The 19,155-nt window shown below is 41.2% G+C and overlaps 2 protein-coding genes across 2 annotated transcripts in view; one reads left to right on the forward strand and one right to left on the reverse strand.

Annotated features, from left to right (window-relative positions):
• FMN2 (formin 2) overlaps positions 1–19,155 on the forward strand; it is a gene marked incomplete at both ends in the record, with an annotated part of 319,676 nt that overhangs the window by 193,336 nt on the left and 107,185 nt on the right. Inside the window, one exon of the mRNA XM_082631007.1 lies at positions 13,193–13,254. Within this exon, the coding sequence (XP_082487133.1) occupies positions 13,193–13,254 (62 nt within the window). The remainder of the gene's footprint in view (positions 1–13,192; positions 13,255–19,155) is intronic.
• LOC309796401 (heterogeneous nuclear ribonucleoprotein A1-like) lies at positions 6,184–7,640 on the reverse strand. The gene has a single exon (XM_082609459.1). The coding sequence runs from the start codon at positions 7,602–7,604 to the stop codon at positions 6,501–6,503; it is 1,104 nt and encodes a 367-aa protein (XP_082465585.1). The 5' UTR covers positions 7,605–7,640; the 3' UTR covers positions 6,184–6,500.

Consider the following 19,155-nt stretch of genomic DNA (forward strand, 5'->3'; position numbering starts at 1 on the left):
CCACCCAAGGAGCCAGGAGGATGTGAAGGTCTTTTTCCTCCTTCGTGGCTCTGGGGGGTTCCACTACAAGCCTTTCCCAGGAGACAGCAGAGGGAGAAGAATGCAGGAGCTGTGCCCTGTGGTGGAATTCTCAAGCGAGAGGTAGGAGGGGAGAAATGGGGGTTCAGGTTCAGGGGGCAAGTAACCGCGGCAGATTCGATTGTTCTTAGCTTGGGTTTTCCATCAGAATTACTGAAATGCTGAGTTAATACTGGGCTGTGTCCATTTCTCTTTTCTGAATGGAGACAAATATGAGAATTATGTGTAATAGCAGCCCTTAGAAGTTAAGTGTGGCTGCATCTTTGGCTGGTGCTTTATCTGCAAGGAAAGCAGTTTGTTTGGGTCTTTAAAGGCCGGGGTCTCCTGTAACTGTGTGCTTTCTTATTATCGTCTCTGTGCTTTGTGTCACCCACATTCCACATGCGTCACTGGTGGGTCCTGGTGGCAGGGAAGATGGCGGAGGGAAGGAGTTAGGCTTTGGTGGTGAAATGAACCTTGGTGATGGACATGAGCAGAATCTAAGTACACGGACAGAGACTTCTGTTTCCTGCTTTGACATACTATTTTCCTGAAAGGTGAACTAGTTTCTAGCTTTGAGTGTAAAGTATAAGAACACTTAAAAAACCTGGAAATACCCTTTCTGAACTGTTGGAACTTTGTAGAATGTTTTGTGGTAACTCTTTCCCCGAGTATTCTGGTAACCTACTCGTGGAGCAGTTTTTTACCCCACTGTCTGCCACTGAATAATGGTTTTCTTATGAAATTTCTACCAAATAAGTTGTAGATTACAGACTCCAGGTTTCTTTTTTAATAGAATTTCTAATTTCTTTCTTGAAAATACAAGCTTTTTCACTTGCCTATTAATTATCATAATGTCAACTGGAGAAAAATGCAAAGCCTACAAGTTGCAAGTTAAGTTTTATTTGGGGACCTTACTGAGAACTAGAGCCTGGGAAACAGCCTCTCAGATACTCTGAGGAACTGTCCGAAGAGGTAGGGCAGGCGCTGGGGCATATAGGAGTTTTTGCTGGAAAAACAAAACAAAACACATGTAGTCAAACATGAAAATATTACTGCTAATCACAAAAAACAGACATCTCAAGTTAATGATTATAGTGCTTTTCTGTGTATGGGAAGATACCAGAGTCTGGGCTCATGGGAATCATTCCTTTGATGTGCGCCTCAGCTGTCTGGGCCAGTGTCCTATTTTTCTCGAGTCCCCTGAGGTGCACTGCTGGGGGCAGCTGCAGTGGCTCACAGCCACATACATTGTTGACTGGACTGGCCAGCAACATTTTCTGTCCACAATAAGAAAGATTATTCATAATCCTTTGTTTATTTTTGTAATATTCTCAGAAGTTGGGTTCAGTGTGGCCAGTGTTGTTTCTTCCCATTAGGTTTTCTAGTGCCTGGTTTCTTTATGAAACTCAGGTTTACAAGGTTCACTTGGAAATTGCTTCATGCTTCTTCTTTTTTTTTTTAACATTTAAGTGTTTTCTTCATATGGTGTATGGAATTTTAAGATCCATTTAGTATAGTTATCAAGACATTAAAAATGTAGTCAATGCTGTTGGGTGGCTTAGTGAACAGTTTTCATTGAAATGAAGAGTCACTAAGGGTCAGAAATTTGAGAAGAAAGTGGGCTCCACCCAGTGGGCTCCACCCAGTGGGCTCCATGACTTTGTCATTGGTGTGACCTTGTCATCGATGTGGCCTGGTTGGGGAGAAAAGTGCATGTGAGATACAGGCACTTTTATTGAAACCTACTTTCAGAAATTTAATGTCAGGACATGCTTTTAATTGAATTATTTTTAAAAGATGCAAATGATCTCCTTTATTTGCTTATTGTCAATAGAACTTTTTATTTTCTCTTTAGTGGTTGCTTTAGTGTTTATAGCAGTTGTCTTTTTTCTGATAAACTTTGTTTTTTAAAGTTTTTATTGATTATAGTTGATTTACAATGTTGTGTTAGTTTCAGCTCTACAGCAAAGTGATTCATATGTACAGTTATACATATATATACATTTTTAGGTTCTTTTCCATTATAGGTTATTATAAGGTACTGAGTATAGTTCCATGTGCTGTACAGTAGGACCTTGTTGTTTATCTTATATACAGTGGTGTATATCTGCTAATCCCAAACTCCTAATTTATCCCTCCCCCGCTTCCCCTTTGGTAACCATAAGTTTGTTTTCTATGTCTGTGAGTCTGTTTCTGTTTTGTAAGTAGGTTCATTTGTACCATTTTTTTCAGATTCCACATATAAATGATATCATGTGGTATTTGTCTTTCTCTGATTTACTTCACTTAGTATGATCATCTCCAGGTTCATCCATGTTGCTGAGAGTATGTTTTAATTTAAAATATAAATTCATTATTTAGGGTTTCTTATAAAAAGACCTCATCATTTTAAGTCACATGTAGATTATTGAATCAAGATAAAATGATTTATAAGCCTTTCATTACAGGCGCAGCAAAAACCCTTAGGTTGCACTTAGCTTATATTTTATGACGTTGTTCCACAACTGGACTTCTGAATTATACTTTTGTGGGAAGGAGAAACACAGTACCTGGGGCTTTTCTGAAGCAATGAGCTTTGGGTGTGAGTCTTCCTTTCCTTCACTGCACATACTGTCTGAATTACAATCAAGTCTTGTTTGTGTTTGTTTTTGCTGCCCCTCTGCCCCCAGATGTAAGCTCTATGTGGCCTGCAGTCCCATCTGCAGCTCCCTTGGGCACCTCCCCTGTGACCCGAGTCTCTTCTTTACAATCATGGGTGCCTGTTGAAGGTACTGCTGGCCCAGGGCCACGGGGGCCCAGCTGTGAGCACATAATGACTCACAGCAGCTTTGTGATGGAGAGGTTCCATAAGCTAGTCTTTTTGTTGTTGTTGTTTTTGCGAAAATATATCTTTTGCATAATCCGTGAGATGGGTGGGAATTTGGACTGTTATTTGGGGGCAAGAGAAAGCCCAAAGCCCCTTGGATAACCGGAGTCATGTTTGTATTTTAAAACTGAATTCTGTAAAGTCGTTTGTGTCTTGATGTGCTGTTTTAGCCCAAAGAGGTCGCTCTGCAGATGCTGTCCGGTCTTTATCCTCTGAGGTGAGTGAGGGTCTGAGAGTGCTGGGGTGAGCGGAGTAGGAGGATCGGCACTTCAGCCATTTATCAGATGGCTCGTGACACTGGGCTCACGGGTGCTTGGGATTGCATTCCTAGAACCATCGGGTAATGCGGCATGTGGCTTCTTAAGGGAAAAGCTTAGTGTGAAAACCATATTCCAAGTTCCCCGTGTGAACTTTGTCTTTCATTCTGTGCCATAAAGGGATCCTGGATGCGTTTTCTGTGTGGTATCCTGCCCGGTGAGGACAGTGCCCTTCCTCTCCCCTCCCCTCAGCTGGAAAGAGGTGCGATAGTCTTGGAAAATTTAGCAACACGAATTTGTTTCTTCTTGAACAGTGAGGATTGTGATTGCAGCTGAGACTGAATTCTTAAGTGTTTAACAGTATTTTAGCCACCAGCACTCATTTCCCTATACAGACATGTTCAGATGGACTCTGTCCCCTTGAAAGGAAGAAACAAACAAAAATGCATATAAACACTACAAAATGTAAAATAGCTAGCTAGTGGGAAGCAGAAGAATCTTTATGTGGGTTGTGAAATTCAAAGTCTGATTGCTTTTAATGGCTGAATTTTTCATGGAATTATTTATGTACAGAAGCAGGTAAGGCAAGGACTTTAGTAAATTTTTGTGATGGTTAGAAGAGGTCACTGGTCAATGAGGCAGTAGGTGTGGACGTGGAGAAAGTTTCTAAATTTTAGCGTTATATTTGGAAGCAACTTTTTATTTATTAAAATCACATCAAAGAAATCCTAATGTTGGAAACTCCTCCCATGATTATGTTATTTTACTGACCCCTCATTCCTCTGAACAATGAAACATCAAACTAACCCTTACACGCAAATTCATACATTGACAGAGAAAACAGAAAACCTTCATTAACTGAACAAATGAGCAAATGTGATTTAACACACACATGAACCAGCCCCTCACATTTTGCACATATTAATTACATGTTGAGTTAAGTAAACCCGAAATTATTCCAGGTGGATCATGATAAATATCATGTATGTTCCTTAGATTTTTCGTACATTTAAATATTTTGGAAAAGTAGTCCTGAGACCCAGGTTGTTAGTCAAAACCATCTGTAATACAATGAAAGGAACGACCATAACATGTCAAGTTCTGGTGTGTAAGCTCTAATCTTCTCAGTCATAGGTTACAAGTTCACAACGGAGGTTTTTTTTAATCCATTAATAGTTTATTATGTGGGATTAGGAAATAAGTTTGTATTATGACATTGCTTGGCGTTTTTGTTGTGACTTAATAGTCAATATTCATAAATATTTCATGTGCCTTGAAAAGAAAGTGTATACTCTTTTATTAGAATACAAAGTTCAGTATGTAACTATAAGATAACAGTCTTTTCTGTTTATATATTCTAAATCCTTAGTTGTATTTTTCTTCTTGATCTGTTTTGACCAGAGTGGTTTATTAAAGTTACCCATTGTTAGTGTGTCTGTCTGTCTGTCTCTCCTTGTCAGTATTTTGTAGTTTCTTTCTTATGAAGTTTGCACCTATGTTTTGGGGGACATAAATTCATATCTATTATAATTTCATTGGGAATTGTAGCCGTTAGCATTAAAAATATCTTTTTTCATTGTTTTGTTGTTCACATAATGTTCCTGGCCTGAATCTTAAGTTGTCAAATATCAAGATCATAACCCTTGCCTTTTTGATTTGCATGTGCTGGGCATAATTTCACTTCTCTTCATTTTTTAGCCTTTCTGAATTATTTAGTTATAAATATACATATATTTATTTTTTGATGCATTTTTAATTTTCAGTGACTAAACTTCCCCTACCTTAACCTGTGTGCCAATATGTAGTTGCTCATATATAATATAGTAAGGAAGGTATTTAACTGTATGTTTAGGTGAATTATTTTTAAAAGGAAATTTTTTCTTTAAAATCATAATTATAATCACTGTGTTTGTAAATTCAATCTTTCTGTTCTGGGTTTCTTTCAAAGTCAGATGTATTTGTGTAAATTATACTGAAAAAAAGTATGATTATCTGTGTGAAAGTTATTTTGGCATAAGGAATTTAAAATTTCTGATATGTTCTCTACTTATGGAGCAATATGTATGCTTACATTCAAAGTAAAATTTTACGCTGTTGCTCTTTTAGAGAGTGTGCTAGAAAACAGTGGCAAATGTGATCCCAGAGTTAGGGTCCTAATCAAGGGAGACTCACTAAGCTCTTTTTTATGAGTATAAATGTTTACCTAAGCTGGAAGGTGAAGTCCATTTGGGGCAGTAAAGGACTATGGGCAATAAAGGATGTTTTGCAGTGCTGGTTTATGGAAAACATTCAACAGACAGTGGCTGTTTTACACAAAGTGCCATGCACTGTTTGAAACTATTTGGTCATTTATACACTATGCTTAACATAAACACTATCTGGGATGTGCCAGTCTTTTCTTCTTCCTCCTTTATCCCACACCCTAGATTTTGTCACCTGCCAAAGTCAAGTAAATCTTTTTTTTTTTTTAAGTAAATCTACTTTTTTCTTTTTTTTTTTTTTTTTGGCCACACCATGTGGCATGTGGTACCTTAGTTCCCCAACCAGGGATCAAACCCACGTTCTCTTCAGGAGAAGTGTGGAGTCTTTTTTTTTTTTTTTTTAAGAGGGTATTAACTTGTTTATTTATTACACATGATAATGGATGATACACAAGCTTCATTCCCATCTGTATCTGGTACCATAATCCAATTTAGATATATTGCATAGGATATGCCAACAATCATATATTAATAATCAAAAAACTCCATCACTTGGCTTGGGTGACCCTTTTCACGGTGAACTCCAGGTCACAACGCAGTAACTGTCAGTTCAACTACACCAAGGTTTCGGAAGACAGTAGCTTCTCCACCAAAGCAGGTTGTAAATAAATTTTGAATGGAACCTGCCATCACCCTGAAGGAACTCTAACTTCACACTGTTGGGGTAGTTTACCAAAATGGCTTCAGAGTAGACTAACTTTACACAGCACATTTAAGAAAAAGACACATTTATTCAGCGTCATGATCAGACTATTACATTTAGCAATCAACAGCATGGGTGCAAAAAAAAAAAAAAACTACATTAAAACCCTTTGTTGGAATGCTTTACACTTTCCACAGAACAGAAACTAAAATAACCTGTTATACAATTAGTCACAAATACAGTCCTCGAGTTTTGCCCATACACATGAGTATTGTCTAAAACATGTCTTCTTTGTAGCAGCTAGGCCCTGCCACCACTGTGCTTGGCTGAGTTCACAAATCTGTTGTAACCTGTAGCTTCCCTGTCACTTCTCTGGCTCTCCTCTCCTGCTGAGCTTTGTTTCCTGGCAGTAATCAAAACCTTCTGCCACTGCCATAGCTACTGCTGCTGCTGGAACCACCATAGCCACCTTGGTTTCGGGATTTGGCAAAGTATTGGCCTCCACCACCATAGGGGCCAGAACTTCTGCCTCCAAAGTTTCCTCCTTTCATGGGTCCAAAATTGGAAGATTGATTGTTGTAACTGCCAAAATCATTGTAGCTTCCACCACCTCCAAAATTGCTTCCACTACCACCGCCAAAGCCTCCTCCGTTGTTATAGCTGTCACTCCCGCCATAGCCACTGCCCTGGTTTCCATAACCCTGTCCACCACTTCCATAGCCTCTGCTTCCTCCAGAGTAACCAGGGCCGCCGCCTCCATAACCACCATCATTACCAAATCCATTATAGCCATCCCCACTGCCACCATATCCACCACCACCACGGCTGCCACCAAAGCCACCTCGACCACTGAAGTTTCCTCCACGACCAAAGTTGTCATTCCCACCAAAACCACCTCCACGACCACCACCAAAGTTTCCAGAACCACTTCGACCTCTTTGGCTGGATGAGGCACTAGCCATCTCTTGCTTAGATAGGGCTTTCCTTACTTCACAGTTGTGGCCATTCACAGTGTGGTATTTCTGAATGACAATCTCGTCTACAGAGTCATGGTCATCAAAGGTTACGAAAGCAAAGCCTCTCTTTTTGCCACTGCCTCGATCAGTCATGATTTCAATCACTTCAATTTTCCCATACTGTTCAAAATAATCTCTTAGATGATGTTCTTCAGTGTCTTCTTTAATGCCACCAACAAAAATCTTTTTCACAGTTAAGTGGGCACCAGGTCTTTGAGAATCTTCTCTTGAGACGGCCCTCTTTGGTTCCACAACTCTTCCATCCACCTTGTGTGGCCTTGCATTCATGGCCGCATCCACCTCCTCCACAGTGGCATATGTGACAAACCCGAAGCCTCTGGAGCGTTTGGTGTTTGGATCCCTCATTACCACACAATCTGTGAGCGTTCCCCACTGCTCAAAATGGCTCCTCAGACTCTCATCGGTTGTTTCAAAGCTCAAACCTCCGATGAAGAGCTTCCGCAGCTGTTCGGGCTCTTTGGGTGACTCTGACTTAGACATGACGGCAGTGGAGGGGGGCGGGGGAGACGTTAACGATGCTTCGAAGTGTGGAGTCTTAACCCCTGGACCACCAGGGAAGTCCCTAAGTAAATCTTATCTAAATAGTTGAGATAAGCCCTGAGTCGTACCAGTATGGTCCAGTCAACACACCTCTCCAAAAACAGAAGTGAAATACAGTATCGCTAGATTAAAAGGTCTACAGTGGCAGTCATGTTTGCATTTAAAGATTTTATTCCAGTAGCATAGTCTTGATATTCATCTTCTTCCCCTGCCCATAAAAGCAGGTGCCATACTGACTTAGGCAAAAACACTTGCTGACAGTTTAACTTATGCAGCTCTTGTCAGTGAGGCCCACTGACTTAGTCACTTAGGTTGTTAACCTTGTAGAAGCAGGTGTGCTTGAGATGCACCAGTGGTGGATTGGGTGTCAGATTAAATTTTCCAATAGGAAAGCCTTTCTCTATGTAGCCTAAGTACAAAATCTATAGAATTCTGGCATTTTATTGTCTGCCACCTGGTTAAGCTTCCTGAAAAGAGAGGATAGTATAAATGAATACGATTCTTAAATTACAGGATGTTATAAAACTACAATTTTCTTCCTTTCCAGGGCGTACAGCATTTTAATTGCTTGGTAATAAAGTGTAAACTCTTCAAGGACAAGAAGCATGTCTGTCAGGGCTGAGAGGAGTGTCTGGTCCAGACTTAGGACTCTGAGAATATTTGTTCAATGAACGGATGAAAATGTTTTCAAGAAGATACTCTGTTTCCTTCATAGATGAATACAAATGTTTTGTATTCTTTAGGTAATCCAGAATTGCTTCAAGTATTATTCAAGAGCTTGTGTGTTTCCCAAACCCTAACCCAATGTGTCTTCTGGCTAGTTTCCTGCTGAAGGGTGTGCCTGTGCATCTGTGACCAGGAGCTCAAGCGTGTTTGGTGCTGGGATGTGTAAGGAACGCAAATGTAGTGTTTCCTGTCATCTTATTGTTGTCAGACCCAAGTCCATGTGCCAAACAAACCCAACAAACCGAAATATTGGAGTTTGAGCAGAGAAAGTTCCTTTACAGGGTCAAGCAAGGAGAATGCGTGGCTCGGGCTCAAAAAGCTCTGATGGTTTGGGGGGAAGAGTTTCTATAGGCAAAATCTGGGGGGAGGGCTGCCGGGTGTATGACCCTCCTCTGATTGGTTGGTGGGGAGACAACCAGGTGGGGCTCCAGGAATGTCCATCATCAGCCCTGTGGTTCCAACCAGTCTGGGGTCCCTGTAGTTGTGCTCAGCCTGAAGTCACCATCCTCCACCGGGTGGGGCCCCAGCCCCTGTAGAAGAGCTCAGAGTTCCGTGTGTGCCAGATTGTTAAGTATGTCTCTTGAGGGGGAACTGGGACCCTGGCCGGCGCTGCGCCAGCCACACTCCTGTTTCCCGACTGCCTTTCCTTTGTTCTCTCACTTTCATTAGTAACTCAGGGAAGGTCTCGGAGGCTGAAGCCTTTCTCCTACAAACAAGAAACGGGGGACACGGAAAGGCTTTTGTACGCGGGAGGGCCCCGCCGGGTCCTGCTTGGTTTCATTTTCAAGTGTGAAATATTCAGATGAAGATGGTCCCAAGTGCCTTCCTCTCTCTGAGAAATGTTAGTTTTAATAAGTTGTTGGGTTTGTTCAGTTAAGCCAAGCAAAGCCAACAAAATTTTAAAAGTTGCTTGACTGCATCTTTAGGAAAGTTTTGTTAAGTCATACATTTGGACAGTTTTTAGAGTAACTCCTGGGTGAGCAGATTCTCAGGCAGGTGTCAGCGCATCGTGTTTCCGTATAAAGGGACGCTGCGTGTGACCCTTGGCTCCACTGCCATCATGTGGTACAGCGATACGCCCGCAGCCGACGTTTATGTGCTTTACTGAGTTTCAAGTAAAAATTTACTTGAATTTTCTAATTCAAGTTTCTAGGCCTTTCCACCAAACTGGTGTTTTTTCTTCCTTTTTTCTTTTTATATCCCCTGGCAGGACAGTTAAAGACAGTACTAGAAACTCCTGAATGAGTAAACACTGACCATTTTCATCCCCCAAAGACTGCAGATGTGAAGCGGAGGAGGAGACCTCTCCCCCCAGAAACATCTTTCTCTTACCTTGTGGGACTCAGTGCCAGATTCCCTCATCACACGCGGGCCATTAGGCTCGTGGTACTGTGTGAGCAGCACTGCTACCCGTGCTGGTATTTGCCTTTTGCTTTCTTGGGTGTTGCTGCCTCTGTGGATTTATGGAACTGATAATGCAAATACGTGGCTTCTAGTGAGTCTTTCTTAAGCTTGGCTGTTATGTCTTCTCTCCGAAGGTTCAGTAATAACTTCTGGCTTTTGCACTGTAATCTTTTCAGTTTTCTACTATATGTGGAACACTCTGACGTAAGCTGATAATACCTAAGACACATGTTTGCTATCACACTCTTCAAAATCTCCTTGGAGGGACAGAGCACATACTCACATACAAAAGAGGGAATATCTGAAATGTATCAGGTGACTTGTATTAAAGGGTAGAATCAAGAGGCTGGGAAGGTCAGGATGAGCTATGGAAGTTAGGGAGTGTTTCAGAGATTACTTAGGCTGAAGCTTTAAAACACTGTTTTCTTAGAGATAGCAGCTTGTCCACATTATCTACACTTCTCAGCTTCTCCTCAATTCTAGGTAATCATGGGAAACTACTCTAGCCAGAGAGACATAAGGAGACGTCTGCTAAGAATAGGCATTACACATGCCTTCTTGTTGCTTCCTTTCTTCCTTCTTCATTTTGCCTGGAATGTGAGAGTGATCGATGGAGCCATGGCTGCCATTTTTCCACTTGAGGAAAAGACCATTAAAAAAATGTTGGCCCTAACCTGTTTGTAGTCCCTGAATCAGTACCAACCTATCTCAATTTTCTTTGTCATTATTTACTCAGACATCCTTTTTACAGCTGAAAACAATTTTTAACCAGTACAGATATATTTAACACTTTTGCCGTATGGTCAAGTGACTAGTTGTCAAGAATTGATTCACATTTTAAATATCTCATCACTACATTAAACAAATGGCTGACATCACTCTCTATATTAACCTAAAATGAGCCAAACTTTTCAGCTGGTGGGGGGGAGGAGAAGGAGGGGCAGGACTAAGTTATAAACAAACATGAATGAATGATATTTCCCCTCATCTAGTCCCTGTCTTTCATTTCTCACGTGTGAAGCTAATTAAGGGAAAATTATGTGGTAAAGTCGTAGCAGTGTGGCTTTCCATTGAGATTTCCTGTGGATGGTTAAAAAATGACATTTCATGGATTAGGACTTTTTGAGGAATTGCTTAGGACCGTGTGACATTTATAAAAATATTCTTTGGCACGTAACATTGCATGAGATAAAATATGAGAAACCTCAGTATATTTACAAGTAATATTTCATGTAGGGAAAACTTGTAGAAATAATACTGTTTTAAAATAATAAAGTCAGAGGTTAATCGTATCTTTTATGAGTTTTGACTTGAGCATGAATGATTTTATTGTATTTCTTTTCCTTGTTCTGAAAATGAAACCTTGTGTTAAGTGGATGACTAGCATTTCCTCCATAGTTTCCTGTAGATCTCTCGGTGTATCTCCCAAGGAATATAGAAATACTGGATTATTAGCTAATGAATTCCAAAGTTAGAGAACTTTGGATTCACTCTAAGAGTCTCCTTAAGGGCTAGACTCTGCATGAATGTAATCTAAAAATGGTAATTCCATGCGTGAAGATGATATCTTTATTTTAGTTTTATGTATTTTGTTACATTATTTTTAGCCATATTACCTCTAGTGAAAATCATTTGTTAATCCCTTTTAATTAGCTTTTGAAATTTAGTCATAGTTGGGCTATGGTTTACTACTTTGAAACATTAAGCAGTTTGTGGTTATGTTTGCCTTATATGGTTTAAGAGTAAAAAGTATTTGATTGCAAATCTTAATTCTTAGATTTAAACTTGAGACCTAATTTTTTTGGAGATTGAGATAGGGGAATATTATTAGGCTAGAAGTATTATATTCTAGTTGATATGATAGTTTTTCGTGAATCTGGGCTCACTTCCCACCTCCAGACAGAAATTCTAAATTATCTTGGTGAGATTTCTTATCCATCCTGTGTTTCAGTATTGAATTTGGCTTTCTTAATTCTTTCTTGGGATTTTGCCAGAGTCAACTAGAAAATGTGTCATGTACTTTAAGCTTTGAGGAAAAAGCATTGTGAAATGCCACAGTTATCAAAGTAAGTCTAACCACTTTTTGATTATCCACTCTGTGATTTTTCTCCCAGAAATCTTTAATCCCACAACAGCCTCAGTGATTACTTGGCACATATTTGATCAGAGCAAATTCACCTCATTTCGGGCTAATTTGTGCACAACTAATGCAAAATGCTTTTGGTTAACCTACACCTAAATTAAGTAATAAAACACACCAATTCCAAAATTCAGTACGTTTCCCAGGCCAAAAAATGCATTTAAGAACACATTTCCAGGGCTTCCCTGGTGGTGCAGTGGTTGATAGTCCGCCTGCCAATGCAGGGGACACGGGTTCGTGCCCCGGTCCGGGAAGATCCCACATGCCGCGGAGCGGCTGGGCCCGTGAGCCATGGCCGCTGAGCCTGCGCGTCCGGAGCCTGTGCTCCGCAACGGGAGAGACCACAACAGTGAGAGGCCCACATACCTCAAAAAAAAAAAAAAAAAAGAACACATTTCCAGTTTTTGATTATCCATTCCACTTCTTCCTTGTATAAGCAGGGCAGTTTGTATATTAAAGATGGATTTTTAAGGATGCATCTGTGCCAATCTCAATACCATAATCAAAGAATTTTCCTTTGATTATAACAATTTAAAAAGTTGAAACAGGAAATGTACCTGCTGTTTCCATATTAGTCTACCAGTTTAGTGATTAGATTTAACCTTTGTCAAAAGTCTTTACGTAAATTGGAAGATATGTACATTTATTGGTGTAAAACCAGGATGTGTGGGCTTCCCTGGTGGCGCAGTGGTTGAGATTCCGCCTGCCAATGCAGGGGACACGGGTTCATGCCCCGGTCCAGGAAGATCCCACATGCCACGGAGCGGCTGGGCCCGTGAGCCATGGCTGCTGAGCCTGCACGTCCGGAGCCTGTGATCCGCAATGGGAGAGGCCACAACAGTGACAGGCCCGCGTACCGTGAAGAAAAAAAAAAAAAAAAAAAACCAAAAAAACCCAGGATGTGACAGTAACATGAGTGATTTGCCTATTTTTCTGGTATTAAGCAGATTTTTCAAATTCATTCAGGTGAGTTATGAAAGAGACAGACACAGCTTCTCTGTGACCATTGGGCCCTCTTCCTGGGATTTTGTATTTGTGGAGCTCTTGAAAGCTTTGACACTTGACACCTGACCCATTGAAATGCCAGCTCGGCCTGGGGGGTGCCCAACAGGAGGCTGCCGTGAAGGCAGAGCCCCCATCCTCTACCTGCCGGGTATGAACTCCACTCTGTGGACAGTCACTATTGTTTGAGGTGGTTGGAGCTTTTCACAGCTGGCTTATGGCAATTTATATTCTTTCTTTTGTCTTTTTTGTGCAGCTGTGGTGAACTTGGACAATTCTGTGGTTGACCTCGAGACCCTTCAAGCTCTCTATGAGAATGTGAGTAACAGGGAAATTTTATGTGTGAGGATGTAACAACATATACGTCCAGGCTCATTGCTTCCATGTCCTCTGAGGAAATTTGTTACGGGGACACTGAATTTACATAACTATGGGTTTGTAAAAATAATTTCTAGGAAAATATTGAATAAATGTGTGGTCTCATAGTTTTAAAAATTGTGATTCAAACCATGTTGTACATGAGGTCTTTCAGATTCCCTCTTTTGAAATATAATCAATACTTAGGCGGAGGCTAATTTGAGAGGAGTATAGTGTGACGTGCTGATGCATTTAATCTTCACATGGAAACTATCAGTAGCTGCTATTATTACCCCTTTTGCGGATGAGGAAACTTGGCATGGAGAGTCCACACGACCTGCCCAAGGTCACACAGGCCGTGTTGGTGCTGAGCCTGGGATTTAATTCATTTTGACTCTGTTTCTCTATCTGCTGGAGTTTCATTCACTGAGTGGCAGGACATCGTGTCTTTCTTCTAGTAGCACTTTCACTTAAAAAGTTGGCAGGGACCAGGAATGAGGAGAATGGCCAGGGCATGGTGCTCTCAGAAGTGCAGTCTGGGCAGGGCTGCATGAAATGGCTGTAGCTGGGGCACAGCATTAAATGACATTGATTCACGTAGTGAGAAAGAGATTCTCTTTTCAGTGTGCTGGATTGTATCCGGGAGAAAGTCTCTGTGTGCCCCTATGTTTTTCATTTTGTTTCTGTTCTTGCCTGTGGTCTGGCTGGTATTTAAACCTCTGTGCTCTCTGGGGCCTGGTCTTGGTTGGTCCTGGGCTTTTCTGTACCCAGTCAAGTAATTTCTGGCTCTGGAGACACGTGTGGTGGGCAGGAGTCAGACCCCCGTCCCTGACCACTCCCTTGAGGAGAGTGTGTTCCACCTGCTTGTCCGTTCTTGGATTTGGTACTTTTTTTTTTTTTTTTTGGATTTGGTACTTTTAAAGCGTGCGTCCATGCGGTGTCCCTTTGAGGCCGGGATTTCTCCTGGAGTGTCACCCAGTCCATGGGTGATGTAGCGCTGGCACCTGGTCCCCATCATGGGTGCAGGCACGTGACTCGATCATGAGGCGGAGAGGGAGGGCGTGAGTGTTTTGTTACCTGGTACTCAGTACATGATGGAAACTGGAAAAAATGGAACCATTTGGAGGTACAGAGAGCTTTCATTTCTCTAGAATGTTTCCTGCCAGCCCTCTCTCAACCAAGAACCAGGTGGAAGAAAGGAGGAAACACCAGGGAGAGTAATGCCTTCAACAGGTCTTAACGGTGTGACATCGGTGTGTGTGTCAATGTGTATCTCGTGCACACATTCCATATACTATGTACATGCGTTTATGTAGATACATAAGATACATGTCTGTATATTATATGAAGACACATGAATGTTTTATTTGAAGCTGGTATATCCATGTGCAGAAACATATACAGAAAAAATAGAGAACATTGGGGACAACTATATTTATGAGGGAAGTTTATTTTGCAGTGATTTAGAGTATTTTATTTGGGAGTTTTTAGCCTTTCAAAGTAACATCTTTAGATATAGATATAGATATAGATACAGAACATGTCTGTCATCATGGAAAGTTCTGTTGGACATCTTTGCTCTAAGACTGCCAGTATTGCTGGAGTGGTTGAGCAAGGGAGAAGGTAAGAGATGAGATCACAGAATTTAAAGGACCACAGTGGTATAGGAGCTTGATGGCCATTGTAGGAACTCTTTTTCTGAGACAGGAAGTTTGGAGAGTTTTGCTGGAGGAGTAACTTGATCTGACTTGACATTTAGAAGAATCCCTTTGGGTTATTTTTTTAATGATCCAAATAAAAGATGACCAAAGGTGGACAAGGGTGGCAGCAGCAGGGGTGGTGGAAAGTGATCGAGTTCTGCACGAATTTACAACAGGTACCCACAGATCCTGCTGGTGAGAAGAAAGTGGAGTGTGTCATGATAAAGACTGTTAAGTTAGGAAAGAAGTTGGTGTTTGGGGCATGGGAGAGGCTAGGGTCAGTCTTAGACTGATTTGACTTTGAGATGACAATAGCACAACTGAAAATTCCAGTGTACAATTGGAGAAGAGAGAGCTCAGGTGAGAATAGGACCTGAGTATAGATATGAGATGAGCAGCATAGGAGTAAGAGATGAAGCAGGAATGGAGGTAGAAGAGAAGATTTCTAAAGTCTGGCCCTTGAAGAACAGTTACAAGAGGGGAGTGGGTGAGGCAAGGAGACAAATTATTAGAGCCTTAGAAGAATAGGGGTGTCGAGAATCAAATGTGACAGATTCGCCAAAGAGTTGAGGAGAAATGATGTTGCCCAGGGAGTGGCCACAAAATTTGGAAAGCCATTGATCTCTTAGAGTGTAGTCTCTACTATTCGTGTGTGTGTGTGTGTTTTAGGGGGCGGGGTGGGACAGGTGAAGAATCTAGATTAAAATGGCTTCAGTGAGAACAGAGGAATGGGATGCACCAGTGTCAGTGAGAAGGGAAAGTGCAATAAACTTTGGCATTTCTCAGTACTTACAGGTATTTTCAAAGCAATCATTTAACTTGGTCCAGCCACTACTAGTATCATTTGTGTTAAATGTTGTCTCGTAACAAACTGAATACACTTTTTAATATTCTGAGTTAACTTAGACCACAAGTAAGAAAAACATTTTTTCTTGTAAGAGGGAGTTTTAAGAAGGGTGAATACATGTATAGGACTTGTTATTCTCAACCTTCTGAGACTAGGTAACAAGTAGCCACTTTTAAAGGTAGGTGGTAAGGGGAATCCAAGGCTTTGTACTAGAGGTGAATTTTAGTTTTCCTGCAATCTTGGTGGAGAAGGAATAATCATTGCTGGTTCTTTAAATGTGCGCGAAGGGGGTAAACACTAGAAAGGAAGGCTAAGGAGGCCACGTATTACTGTATATAGAAACTCACCTTTTCGACCCATGTCTCAATTCACTAACTAGAGTTGAGCCCCTCGCTAGGTAAAAACCATATCTTACATATGTTTGAGTCCCCAGAGCCTGATCAGGTGCTGAACACCTAGGAGGATCCTTTAGCATCCCTACCTGTAGAGAGGGGACCTTGCTGTCGACAAGTTTTCCTAGGGAAGCAGCAGTAAAGGAGGCCTCCAGCCAAGGCAAAAGGCGCGATTTGATTGTTTCCACACCATCATAATGTCCTCCTAGAAGAATCTACAAATCAGTTCAGTGAGAGAAATCCAACCACAGCAACCCAGTCAGAGAGCACAGAGAAGGGACAAAGAAAAGAAAGCAAAGACGGGGATGCATGGGCCATTCTCACCTTCTTGGGCTGCTGTAGTGAAGATCCCAAAGAGTTGTCCCTGCACTTTGGCGACTTGTTCAATGAGTTCGAGGCAATGATTTAGATTTTGATCACGTGAGTTCGTCTGCAAAGCCAGAACAGTAGACATCAGTGCAATTTCCTTATTCTGGGACCCACTGCAGGTGGACAAGCACTTCACTTTACACAAGGGCCAGCTGGCTCTGGTATGCTCCCAGGGCAGAGACTGCTGTGTGCTCACAAAACACACTTCCCTCTCCTCCTGGGTACCCACTAGACTGCTTTCCCCAGCTTCCCTAGCGGTCGGTGCAGCTGTGCAAACCAGTTCCTGTTAGGGATGGGAAGTAATGTGATTGTCCTTAATGATTGTCTTCTTCCTCTCTCCCCCCGTCTACTAGCCAAATGCAGAGGACCCCAAGGGCATAAGGGATGGTGGAGCCACAGGATTTAGAAGGTTGTTAACTGAACACTTGAACTGTCACATCACTGAGAAAGTTTTTTGGTGGGCATTAAGCCACTGAAACTTGGGGGTTGTTTTTATAGCAATAACCCTGACTCCCTACTCAATGGAATCCTGCAAAAACTTCTTTTTAAAAATGTCATGAAGAACCTAGGAGTAAGACAGGAATAAAGACACAGACCTACTAGAGAATGGACTTGAGGATATGGGGAGGGGGAAGGGTAAGCTGTGACAAAGCGAGAGAGAGACATGGACATATATACACTACCAAACGTAAGGTAGATAGCTAGTGGGAAGCAGCCGCATAGCACAGGGAGATCAGCTTGGTGCTTTGTGACCGCCTGGAGAGGTAGGATAGGGAGGGTGGGAGGGAGGGAGACGCAAGAGGGAAGAGATATGGGGATATATGTATATGTATAACTGATTCACTTTGCTATAAAGCAGAAACTAACACACCATTGTAAAGCAATTATACTCCAATAAATATGTAAAAAAAAAAAGATAATTGTATATGCCTTGTATACAGACAGAACTCATGCTAATTCCTGAGTAACATCCATTAAAATACAGGTCCAAAGAAGGCAGAACTATTTCTTTTGTCCACGACAACGTCCCCAGCACTTAGATTTAGGTAGTATTGGGCACTTAGAAAGTATTCAGTAAACATTAAATGAATATATATATGAGTTGATGAGTGGAATCTGCTGGTAGGCTTGGTTCTAAGACCCCTTTGGACTTTCTGTTACATGGTTTTCAAATACTTTTTGCCTTTTCACACTGATTGACAGCATCATGAGTAAGGATCCATATTGAACATGTTTGTTTTATTTTACTTCCTTGTGATAACAGGACTGCACATGCAAAGTAATGAGCAATTCTTTCTAGGAGGGTGTGGTAGCTTACTGTAACCTGCTCTACACAGAAAGTGGTGAGAAGTGGAATGGTTGAAACTTTGAAAAGGGTAAATGAGAGTTTAAAATTTTTACGTGTTTTTAGAATTCTGGGTCATTAAGGATAGACTCCCAGGGACCTATTGGCATATAAGGGTCTTCAGTTTTCTAGAGATGAAGACTGAGACATATCTGTTACTTTCTGAATGACAGACAACAGTGGTGGATGAAGGCTTCTCCAGTTAGGTGATGAATGTGCTTCTAGCAAACCAAGACACTCCCCCTAAATTAAGAGAAAATTGAGATACATATTCCCTAGTAGTGAAAAATGCATTTGTTCAAATCCCTTCATTCCAGTTGTTTAAGTTCCTAAAAGAGCCATGATCATTTAAAAATCAGGGTATATGATTTTTAGAATTGTAATAATTTAATGTTTATTATACACCAAGAACTGATCTAAGTGCCTTATATTCAATCCTCCAACTGCCTTACCCCTGACTTAGGAGGAAGAAGTACTGTTGTTAGAAAAGAGGGAACTGACCCAGAGAGCTGGGGGTGACCCTGGTCCCCTCCTGATGACTGTGCTGTGAGGCACAGAATTTCCTGACTCTCAGGGCAAACTGGACAGGACCTTCCAGGAGGAGCAAGGACACACCGTGTGACGGAGGGAACTTGGGTGAAAAGTCAGAGGAACGTGGCCCAGGTTCCAGCACCACAAGCTCATGGACACCTCCAGTGACTTAGTGATGCTTCTTCAGCTTCAATTTCCTCATTTTTAAGAAAGGTTTCTCATAATTCATAAGGAGAACATCAACTTTTTGTCACCATCAAATGGATGTAAAAAGAAGTTTCTAGGCCATTCAACACTATTATGATTTTTTTTAAATAAAAATAAATGTGAGCATAGAACTTAAAATATCTAAGATTGTCAAACAGCAAATAACTGTCTCTAAGGCTGGTAGGATTGAAGGTAACAAAGGTTGTGCACCAGGTAAATTAAATTAAAACTGGACCTTCCCCTCAAGGGTCTGAAGATCTTGCTGAACAAAGCAGAGTAAATATCCATGTGTTTATAGGCAACATGAATTAACAGGGAATACCTTTTTAAAACTTTTGTTAAATTTCGAATGATACCACTTTATTTACAATCATCATTTAAAAATTTGAATTTTTTTCTTTTTAAACAGTCTCAGAGGTACAATAAAGTTGCAGGTACACTATGAAGAACAATTCTTCTTCTGTATCATTT

Source organism: Mesoplodon mirus (genome assembly GCF_964341445.2).
Source record: "Mesoplodon mirus genome assembly, chromosome: 2".
Classification (NCBI taxonomy): domain Eukaryota; kingdom Metazoa; phylum Chordata; class Mammalia; order Artiodactyla; family Ziphiidae; genus Mesoplodon; species Mesoplodon mirus.